At 37.1% G+C, this 12,207-nt stretch overlaps 1 protein-coding gene across 2 annotated transcripts in view; it reads left to right on the top strand.

Moving 5' to 3' along the window:
• Positions 1 to 12,207, top strand: part of SPATS2L (spermatogenesis associated serine rich 2 like) — a 235,957-nt gene that overhangs the window by 216,408 nt on the left and 7,342 nt on the right. For both annotated transcript variants that reach the window (XM_027865958.1, XM_027865959.1), the window contains exons 8-9: positions 4,049 to 4,107; positions 11,786 to 11,895. In XM_027865958.1, the coding sequence (XP_027721759.1) occupies positions 4,049 to 4,107; positions 11,786 to 11,895 (169 nt within the window). The remainder of the gene's footprint in view (positions 1 to 4,048; positions 4,108 to 11,785; positions 11,896 to 12,207) is intronic.

Genomic DNA, 12,207 nt, shown 5'->3' with positions numbered 1-12,207 from the left:
TGCCTAACACATCCATTATGTACAGGTTTTAAGTAAAGGCCTTTATCAGAGTAAGTTCATTTTGTTTCCACCAAGGTGTCTTTCTAATAGGAAGCATGGGATAGTAGAAAGAGCACTGGTCTGGAGGCAGAGGACTTGGGCTCAAATACCACTTAATTTCTTAGTCCTAAGCAAGTCATTTGATTTCCTTGGAAATCCAGGATGCTGGATTAGATGCCTCTAAGGTGCCTTCCAGTTCCAGATCTATTATTTTATGTGGCCGAGGATTAGATGGGCCCTGAGGGCCCTTCTAGTTCCTGATCGATTTTTCTTTCTTTTACTATTCTATAGGAAGGAATCCAGAGAGTAGAAACATCTTTATAAAATGATCCTTTATCACAGTGATTAACTATATAATAAGACACAAAAGAGCTGTCATGGCATTCCTTTTCTCCTTAGGTCTTATTGCCTTGGTAATAAAAGCTTTTTTTTATGGCACCAAAATAAAATTTTACTGCCCAAGTAGTTTAGGTAAAATTAGAAGATGCATGTTTGGGAAGGAGAAAGGGTACTCATAAGAAAAGTAAGGTCGGTATGTGAGTCCTGTGGGCTCTATTTATTAGAATATATGTCATTGGAGATTCTCAAATTCTGGTGCCCTTCAAATTACTCTAATTATGACATGGGGAATACTTTGGGTGGCCAGGGAAAAAGTCACTTGGAAAAATCAATCTGTACTTCTTTCAGATGAGTGGAAGGTAAAGTGTTAAGCAAAGAAAAGTTCGGTATTTAGTGTTATGGATGATTAAATGGGAGAAGGGCAAATCCTAAGAAGCTATTACCACCCAGATTAGTAAATTGAATCATCAACTTCCTATTTTGATCTTGAGTCCTTGTGCTATAGTTGGTGAATATTTAGCATCAGATTGTTTATTTCTCCTGTGATTAAGAATTCTTGGATTTTTGCATAACCATGACTTAGAGCTAACCAGTACTATATACCAACCAAGAAACAATTTCCACCATTTCTGTACCCATAGGAAAATTAATCTCTTACCTTCTTTTACTGCCATGTGATAGGGGGAAGGGGGCACAAAGCAGTAGGGTAGCTCTCATATAGTTCTTGGGAGATGTGACCAACAGCCCCAGGGCTGTAGGTAACAGCTGCAGTAAAATTTCTGGCTAAAGGATTTAAGATAATCAAAGGATGGAACTCATGTACTTCTTAGAGCAAGTCAACCTATATTTTGGTGGTAAGAAAGCATGAGAAGTAGCTGGAAGAGGCAGAGGTTTGGTAGATAGACAGCTGGCTTTCAGATTCAGGCAGCTACGTAAGTCACTGGACCTGAAATCAAGGAAACCTGAATTCAAGTTTGGCCTCAGATACTTACTATCTGTGTTATCTTGGGCAAGTCACTTAACCTATGTTTGCCTCAGTTTCCTCAGCTATAAAATGGGGATAATAACAACACCTACATCTCAGGGTTGTAGTAAAGATAAAGTGAGATATTTATGAAGTACTTAGTACAGTGCCTGGCACTGTAGGTTTAATGAAAATCATTTTGTCACAGTGTGGAGGATAGGTTGGAGTAGGGACAGACTTGGGGCAAGGAGACAAATGAAAAGGCCATTGCAGTAATCTAAGTAAGAGGTGATAGGGACTTGAATTAAGGTGGTAGCTTTGGGAGTAAAGAGAAGGGGTAAGGTGAGAGTAATGTTAGGGAAGTAGAAATAGCAAGGTTTGGCAGTTGATTGGACATGTGGGGTAAGAAAGTTTAAGGAGTCAAGGATAATGCTGAGGTTATAAACTTAGAGGGCTAGAAGAATAATGGACCACTGGTAACCTTGGAGAGATCTTTAGTCAAGTGATGGAGTCAGAAGCCAAGACTGCAAAGGATTAAGAAATAAGTAGGTAGTGAGGAAACGGGGCGGGAGTGGGGGTGGTGGGAGAGAGTATAGGCATGTAATTGGACAATATGCTGCCTAGATAGTGAAATTCAGTGACAGCTTTCAGTTCTATATTGCTAATGAAACTTTTCAGTCTGATGCTATAAGGTTTCTTTGCTATAGGCTTGTCTTTTCAGAGCTTATCAGTTCATAGCACTCCACTGACTCAGCAAAATCATACCTTCCTACCCATGAGCTTTGAAAACAGAGTTATCTGTATATACAGCTCTTGGACTGCAGAAAACTTTTAAAGCTGTTCAAGGTCTGTTGAATTTTTCTAGAGGACTGGAAACGTGTAATTTAACACCAAGTTCCATGTCTTCATTTGCTTCCTCTAGTGTGCATAAAACAGATCAACACTTCCCTACTTAATGAAATCTTGTACTCTACTGGTGACAGGGAATGGGTCACACAAGTCATTATCAACTCTAACATGATCTGCAATACTATCAAGAGATCCTGCTTGGTATAGGTGGAGTGTTGGACTTGGAATCAAATATCTATAAACAAGCATTTATTAAGCCCTGAGTGTCAGGAATTGTCTTGGTATTGGCAATAAAGACAAAAATGAAAGCTCCCATCTTCAAAGAGTTTACATTATGTCAGAGAAGACCTAAATTTAAATCACGTGACTGACACTTTCTAGCTACATAACCATGGACAAATCATTTAACCTCCTTCAGCCTCAGTTTCCTCCGTAAAGTGCAAATAATAATATGTATTGTACCTACAACACAGGTTAGGTGTGATTCTCCAGCAAGGAAATATATCTAAAATACTTCACAAACTTTAAAATGCTATATAAATATAAGTTACTAGGATCTTAGGACAATGGTTCTAGAGCTGGAAGGGAACTTAGAAAGCATCTAATCCAATCCCTTCCTTTTATAGATGAGGAAACTGAGGCCCAGAGAGGCTAAATGACTTCCCCAAGGTCAGCCAGGCAGTAAGTGGTAGAGCTTAGATTTTATGCCAAAACCAGCACTCTTGCCTCTGTACTTTTGTCAGTCATCATCATTAAATGAATAAATAAATGAATGAATAGCTAGGTAGCCTTAGGATATTTGTGAACAACCAACAATGTCTAAAATGGATAGAATATGGGATTATATCTGGTGTTTTCTTGCAAGGTTGATAAACAGTGTTGACATGCTAACGTTGTTCTCTGTAGTTTTCTTTTGGTCACACAGCAATGATTGTATCTAGTCCACCATGTTTTTACAAACCACATTATATTTCTGAGTAATTGGTATCTGACTGGCTTTTGGCAGCTATCCAGGGGAGGTCTCCACAATTCACATTGATTCGGTGACTTCCAAACCACCATTCCCAAGCCACTGACTGCAAAGCTCCTACAAATGTCTTCATTCTCCAGGTGGTTCATGTTTAGTTATCCCCCTCAATTAGTTATCATTCTCAATAATTCCCAACCCTGCTTTTGTGATACCCCACAGAGGCACCAATTACATCAATGAGCTCTGCAAAATTCTCAAGAGAAAATTAATTTCAATTGACTTTAATTTCAAAAGTAAATAGGCCACATAGCACTTATCTCAGGGAAAGGAAATATCACCAAATCAGATCAGAGGAAGTTGCAACTTGAAGAAAACTGAGGATTCACTAAGTGACTTAAATGATCTAGAGGTCAGATATCAAGGTATCCATTATATTTTTAGTAAAAAACAGATTTTCTCTGGGAGCAGTTATTCTGCTACCTCTTTGCATCCTCAGTCCCTGGCACACAATGCCTTATGTATAGTAGGTGATCAATATATGTTTGTTGAATTAAATTCTGTTGGTAATGATAAAATGAACATCATTTAGAGCTTACATTCTTTCATCTGGACAAGTAAAATAATAGTTTGACAACCTAACACAAGCATTTGTAGTAACTTTTTTGTTAATCCTATTTAATTTTCTTTTAAAAGTTATTTTTCTTTCACTCATCATTTACCAAAAAATTTTTCTTTCCCCCAGAGTAACATTAGCTCTTTCAGGGTGTGGAATGTTACCTTTTTGACCCCAGGACCAAGTTCAATGTTTGGCAATAGTGGGTGATTAAAAATGTTTGGTGAATTGAATTACAGTCAATATTCACTAATATTTTGTCCTTTTCTTTTAGCATCATTGACAAAGAAGTTTCATTAATGGCAGAAATGGATAAAGTTAAAGAAGAAGCAAGTAAGTGATGAATGAGTGCCTAGAGTGGACAGTTGGGTTAGGAATATAGGTGGGGAATTCCCAGATCAAATTACAGTAGTGCTTCTTACTCCAAAAAGGGCACCGAGTGGCAGGTCAGACTCCCTGAAAAAGTGCCAATAGAATTGTGAATGTTTTTCAGACTCAACATTCAGCAGTTCTGGTGACATTCCACAGCGTGTGGGCTAGTGTAGGTGGCATGTTAACATGGTTTCACAGCCTCTGTAGTTATGACATGGTTGTATTTTCATGGATCATACTTCTTTAGTAAAAGTGGATGAGCATAGTTTTTGCATTTCTCAACCTTGGCTTGTTTTCCTCTTCAGTTTCATAACCTTTCAAAGAAAGTGGTAACAGTAGATTTTACTGTATATAGTCTCTGGCAATACTTTCTCATCACAGTGCTAGGGCGATATCATATCATTTTCTCAGAGGAAAAAAAAAGCCCTCAGGTTTTATTCTGACCTTCTCTTCTCCATGCACTCACATCAGAAGCCAAAACGTATTGACGTTTGAAGAATTTCTGAAGAGTATTTCTCTCCTAGAATGGTTTGAGATTATGAACACAGTCCATTCCCACATAACTGAAGCAGTTATATCAACTGAATCCATCCTCCATGCGTGTAACAGAACATCAAATTGATCTTTCCCTTATTCTGAATTCCTACATCACTCCTCTATACAGTGTAAACAGACAATATCTTGAAATCACCTGGATATTATCTTCAAATTGTTCTCCAGTTGTTTCATGCATCTTATTTCTTAGCTTCTGTAGGAAAGAGATGGTATCACCCCGCACAGTACCGAGCATAATGTTGAACACATATGCAAATAAGTGAAAAGTCTGGGATTTTACCAGAGTGAAGAAATATTGCTGTGAAGATTCCATCATGACCCCTTTATAATTTCCTTAATCATAAGATCATAGAATTAGAGGTAAAAGGAACTGAGAGGCCATCTAGTCCAATCCCCTCATTTTACAGATGAGGAAACTGAGGCCCAAAGAAATTAAGTCATTTGCCTAAGATCACACAGGTAGTAATTGTCAGAGGTGAGATGTGAACCCAGGTCATCTGGTTCTAGACCTAATATACTTTCCATTACACCATACTACCATTCTTAGGAAGTTGTCTGGAGCACATAGAGAAGAGATTTGCTCAGAGTCACACAGTAAATAAGTGCCAGATGTAAGATCTGAACCCACATTTTACTGACTCCAAGCTAAATGCTCTATTCACTATACCGCACCAATTCTACATATTAAGCATTCTTAGGGGTTGTTTTTTGAAGTCGAAACTGATGATCTTATCCCATGGAAACTCTGTCAATGCAGATAAGCAATTTGTTGCCTTAGAAACTTGCCTGGGGCATAGAGAGCATAAGTGACTTGTCCTTGGTCATACAAGTAGTGTGTGTCATGAGTAGGACTTTAACCAAATTCCTGACTCCAAAACTCACCCAATATGCATACACTGCACCATACTGAAGCATTGAGTAAATGAAATTAACTTACTTTCCATGAAACGTCAGGCCCAACATGATTGAACACACTAACACGATTGCAAACTTCAGCACTTCTATGATTATTATTTCAGTGCTATGACCAACTTCCAGTAACATAGCAAACAAACCTTTAGTATCTTAGTAGACAGCCTTCATGACTTGCCGAACAAAGCAAAGTAACAATAGCAACAAGAAGAAGCACTAGTGGACAGCGTTTTGGTGAAAATCTCTTGAGCGCTTAGCTAATCTGGTCCTTAGACAAGAGATAACCAGTCTGTCATCAGACTCACATTTAAAGTCTTTCTATCTCAGGACCTGTCAGAACTTGTACTGCACTGACATATTTTTTAAGAACCTAGGATTACACTGACCTCCATGGCACAATTACACATCAGAGCATGATTTTAATAAGGAATTCCAAACTAAAGAAATAAATTAAAACCTCAAAACCCATGCCTGAGGACAGTATGATAGATAAGAAACTTACTGTACTCCCTGTCAGAGATTCTCATGACATGAAATGCCTGGGTATATACTTTGAGGAATCCTCTCACTTCTCTTAGCCCACATTTTCCCACCCTAAAAACCTGGGAAAGTCTACCAGGTGCCTACCATTTAATATACTGAGAATGACTACCTTCTTACAAGGGTATAATTCACAGTATTACAGAGTATGTTCCTCAGAAGGTGGTATTGCTTCATTTATTGCATTTGTATCATCAATGCCTGGTGGATGGTAGGTATTTAATTAATATTTTTCGGTTGAGTGGTTGATATAGAAAAAAATTTTACTGGAAGGAAGAGAACAAAAGAGAAACCCTTAAATGAATAACCATTAATACCAAAGATCTCCTGTGTAAATCCCCAGACACTTATAATCCAAATATGAAGGCCCTTTTGATATTCTTCCATCCCTTTTGCATTCCTTGATTTCAACCAGTTGCAGAGGGGAAAAAAAGGATTTCTTCTTCTTCTCCTCCTCCTCCACTTTCTCCTCCTCTTCTTCTCTTTTTCTCTCTCTCACTCTCACTTCCCCCCCTCTTTCCCTCTCTTTTTCTCTTTCTCCTTTTTTCCTTTCTTTACCCCTTTCTTCTCTTCCTTTTCTCATTTTTCTGCCTTTGTTCTCATCACTTCCACATAATGGCTGCTCCTTCCACACAGGTTCTGAGACAAAACCTTTAGTGCTATCCATCTGAATACCTTGTATTGATTTTGGATATATTTCCTAGCATTGAGGGACCACCCAGTTCTACAGGGGTTAGGATACTATACTACTCCCAGACATTCATTTTAGATCACATTCAGTCATGGGGGGAGGGGATGGCCTACCTCTTATTAGGGAATTAGGCTCCCCTTTTACACACATTTTAGCTTATTAAGGCCCCTGTCCCAGTACTCCAGGAAAATAAAAATTGCTTAAGGTTTAAGTAATGGCCCATGTTTATTGTTGTTGAGTTGTTTCATTCACGTACAGCTCTTCGTGACCCCATTTAGGGTTTTCTGGCTAAGATACTAGAGTGGTTTTCTATTTCCTTCTCCAGCTCATTTTACAGATAGGAAACAGAGGCATACAGGGTTAAGTGACTTGCCCAGGGTCACATAGATAGTAAGTATATGAGGCCATATTTGAACTCAGGTCTTCATGACTCCAGGCGTGGCACTCCATCCACTGTACCACCTAGCTGCCCATCTCCAAAGTTAGTGGAGGGATAAGGGATAACAAAGAAAAAGGGAAGATCTCAACTTAAGAAATACCATAACAAAGTCTTCTAGTACTTCTGGTAATTAACCTCCCTAAAAAAGATCTGAAATGAATTTGTCTTTATAATGAATTCTGAATCAATATGGTTCATTTTATAAACAAGTGTTAACTGCCTATTATATACGATGCACAGTACTAGACACCAGTGATACAAAGAAAAAAAAAAATGAGAATAGCTCCTGACCTTAAGGAGTGTACATTATCAGAGAAAACAATATAGCCACACAAATATATACAAATAAATTTCAGACTTAGGGTTGGGGAAGACACAAGCTGTTGAGGAGATAAGAAAAGGCTTCATGTAGAAAGTGGTATTTGAGTTTAACTTTGAAGTTAACTAGGAATTTTAAGAGGTAGAAATGAAGGTAGTACAATGAAAGAAATACAGTACTGAGAACAAGGAAAACTAGATTCACATCCCAGTTCTGAAGATGACTAGTTGTAAAAACTTGGACAAATAATTTAACTTTTCTGGGTCTCAGTTTCCTCATCTGTAACATGAGGAAACTGAACTCAGTGATTTCTAAGGGAACTTTCCCCTCATGAATTCTATGATTCCAGTATTCCAGTGTATTCCTAAAATTCTAAAGGACTTTATAAATGCAACAAAGAAAATACATTTCAGCAATCTAGATACTTTTTAAAAATATAGATAATAATGTAATATTAATATGTCAGGTCCTGAATACAGTGATGTATAAAGTTACTCATTTAACCATTCTTCCCTTTCATATTTCTAGAGGTAAAAAAAATGGTAGTTTCAAAATTTCCTTATAATTCTGTTTATACTGATGTGATCAAATAACCTCAGGTTTAGTCCTGAATCTTTAATTGATGTCTTTGAGGTGATAATATTGGCCCCAAAAGAAGTACTGCTTTAGATCTGAAGTTTTAAGGCTTTTTCATAATGAATGGCTTTGAAATGTTAATGTAGAATATATGTAAAATGCTTCCAAAGACTTGCTGATGCACATGTCTTCATTTACATGCACATTTACGTTAACTTGAGCACAGGAGGAATCTGCTGGTAAATTCTGCACCTGCAATCTTATTCTGGGGCCCATTCACATCCTTTTGGATGAAGTCTTTGGTTTTTGACTGCCATTGGTGTGAATGCTTTACTCTTACTGCCTCAAAAAAAAAAAAAAAAAAGAACAATGATATCTAATTGTCAGTTACTCCAAAAATCACATATAAAGAAAAGTCAGAGAGCATTACTAGTATGCCTTGGGAACTGACAATGCTTGGATTGAGAATTCTTGACTTATAGTCAAGCTTCATGACCCTGAATGAGCTGTTTAATTTCTCTAGACCTCAGTTTCCAGTTCTGAAAAGTGAGGAGGGTGGACTAGATACACGCCAATGTGCTTTCCAGCTCTAACATTTTAAGATTTTATTATTCCAGCTGTTTACCTAGTTTCATCTTGAACATTTGGCACCATCTCTTTCCTATTCTGTGGTCCTGAAAAAAGAGCCCATCAGTTAATCTTATTATACTTTCTTACTTCACATAAATTCTTTCAAAGACTTTCATTTGACACTATGCCTTCTGGATCTCTGGACTTCCAGTCCTACACTTTTTAAGTTGAATTGACAAGAAATTTTGGGTCCCAGACATTTTTTTTTCAAATTTTAATTTTTTATTGATAGCTTTTGTTCTTATATTCTCTTCATTTATGAATATATCCCTTCCAGTCACTACACAGTGAGTTATCCCTTGCAATAAGAAAGAAAAAGATGGGAGGAGGGAAAAGCAGTTCAGCATAACTAACCAACACCATTGACCAATTCTGACAGTATATGCAATTTACTGTTATTCACTTCTACAAAGTTCTCCACAGTCTTTCACCTCTACAAAGGAGAAAGGGAGCTTTGTTTGATCATTTTTATCTCAGCCAAGCCCGGTCTTTATAATTACACAGCATTAATTTTTCTTAGGATTGTAGATTTAGGGTTGAAGAGAAATTAGAGACCATCTAGTCCAACCCTCTCATTTTATAGACCTCAGGAAGCTGGCCCAAGGAAATGAAGTGACTTGTCCAAGGTAACAGACCTAGTAACTGTCAGAGGCAGAATTTGAACCCAAGTACTTTGACTTGTTGCTGTTCTTTCCATTTACATAGTTGTAGTCAATGTGTATGTGTTTTGTTCCACCCACATCAGTTCATATTTTTCCCATGCTTCTCTGAATGTTGTACTTCAAATCCATCCTCTCTCATAATTAAGTAATATTCTATGATATTTATGTATCAATTTGTGGGCATCTATTTGTTTCTAGTTCTTTTCTACCATAAAAGTGCTGCTATGAACATACACACACATATATGTATGCACATACATATATATATATATATATGTATATGCATCCACACAGTGGATATATCTACATGCATACACGTGTATATACACACATATATATGTATATACACACACACACACACACATATATATACATCCACACAGTGGATATATACATACATGCATACACATGTGTATGTACACACATACACGCATATTCACCTTTCTTTCCATTTAGGTCCTCTTTGAGGTATATGCCTCGCCATTGCTTTGACCTCTGAGTGAAAGGAATTGGGACATTTTAGAAACTTTTTTTTTTGACATAACTCCATATTGCTTTCCAGAATCTCTGGTCTCAAGCACTTTCAAGTGATCATTTTGGGAAAGAAAATGGCTACTTTCCCCTAATTCCATCCTGGTAATAAATCACCCAAAACATCATTCTGTTCCACATCTTTCATGTAAGTCACTGCCACTGCCACTACCACCCCATAAACAAAGGGAAAAGTGCAAAAAAATTTGAATATTTTAGCAGGTTCCTACATATTCTGAGAGGCTGTACAACACAGATCAATCTTTCCTGGGAAATGTGCCTTGGTAATCAGGGGGAGGGGGTAAGTAATCAAAAAGGAATTATAGCAGCCTAACATTTGATTGGTCTATGTGATTTATGGTTTGATTATTTTTATTAATATCACAACATCGCTATCACTGTTAGGTTTTATGAAAAGATATGTCTATCCTAGTCTAATGACATGGTATATAGGTTTGTAAGACATTTTAACTCCTGATTCATTCTTTACTTTGTTTCATTCAGGCATTTAAATGCCCATTTTTTGATATTTTGTATGTTAAGTGTTCTCACAATCAGAAATCATGTTGTTTGGCACTGAGGTTCTGGAGTTGTGCTATGAATTGAATCTAATAGAGCAATGGGTTATTATTCAGCCAAGAATTTAAAATGAATAGCTGTACACACATTCTCAATTAGATATACTTTCTTTTTTGTCTTATAACAAACAGTGTTTGTCTAATTGAAATGGGGGCAGTGACTGTAGAACTTAAATAAGATGGAACAGTTTGTTAAAAGATAATGTTGTAAATGCAGTCTTACTGTGTGTGTTTTTATTCATTGTTTTATGGGCTCTAATGTATTTTAGGAACTGTCACAAATTCACATGAAATGCCTGTGGGCTACTAGATCTATTTGGATCTGGAATTTAGCTGACAGATACATGAAAATATAGAGGCTGAGAACTGCCTAGCATCTTCTCCACATGTGCAGATGCTGAAGAATACTCTTCTTGGACCATTCCAGTTCAAGTTGGCATTGACTTACTCTTGCAAATGTGCCTTTGGGGACATTTACAATACAGACGCGAAATGCTTAGATTTGGAACTCTACTCCTTTTGTAGAATGGAAGCATATCATCACAGCAGAGGCATCTGGGAACCTTTTAGCTCCTAAAAGTACTTAGTGTTAAGTCAAATATGGGTGAATAACTCAGATGGCAGTTAGTTGCCCTAAGTGAATCTGGATGGATGAAATATAGAATATATCTGCCAACAAATTATGTCTAATTTATTTAATAACTAGCACAAATACCAGATATTTTCTAGATATTTTTCAGGATATAAAACAAAACATTTTTCCTTCACAATGGATTCCTATGCCTCACACAGTAATCCAGATTTAGTTGCTTTTAGACAGCTTGTAATTTTTCACAGTTTCTATTTTAAGATAATTGTTTCTTTTAGCATTTCTCCATTTGAAATTTGAGATCTTCGGATAAGATTAGATCAGGTGCCTTTTTGAATTTTTTACAGAAAATGGAGTAGAGACAGGTAAAAGGGTGGGAAGGAAAATTGTTAATTAGGAGGAGGAGGAGTTTGTTGGTGGGATTAAAACACTGGGAAGAGGATTAGATGGCAATCAATAATAGCTTGCACTAGGAAACAGCTTCAGTGACCAGATCAGAAAACAGAGCATGGCTATATATTCAAAAGTCAGTATAAAAAAGGAAAATTGATTCTAAAATATGTCCATTAATGTGTTTAAATTTCTGCCCTAAAATATTATTCTTTCTTCCTTGGCAGTGGAAATTCTGACTGCTCGTCAGAAAAAAGCCGAAGAATTAAAGAGACTTACTGATCTATCCAGTCAGATGGCTGAGGCGCAGCTGGCTGAACTCCGGGCGGAAATTAAGGTAAGTTTTGAAATGTCAAAGCCTGAATGCTGAGCCTGAGATAAGATCATCATTATTTTTGTTTTGTATATAGTGTTTTTTCTGTAAGGATTTGACATAATTTGTTAGGTTCTCTTTCAAGAAAGTTAAAATGGAGACCAGAGAAGGGTGAAGGTCACTGTATGGCAGGATTTATTATCATAGAGAAGGACTGAGCTTTTCTGTATATTCACTGAGAACAGGCCCAGAGGTAATAGGCTAGTGGAGGAGTGTGTGTGTGTGTGTGTGTGTGTGTGTGTGTGTGTGTGTGTGTGTGTGTGTGTGTGTGTGTGT

The sequence above is a fragment of the Vombatus ursinus genome, unplaced genomic scaffold, assembly GCF_900497805.2.
Source record: "Vombatus ursinus unplaced genomic scaffold, bare-nosed wombat genome assembly UNPS02014779.1, whole genome shotgun sequence".
Classification (NCBI taxonomy): Eukaryota; Metazoa; Chordata; class Mammalia; order Diprotodontia; family Vombatidae; genus Vombatus; species Vombatus ursinus.
Note: the sequence above shows the minus strand (reverse complement) of the source record. Positions and strands in the feature narration are given on the sequence as shown.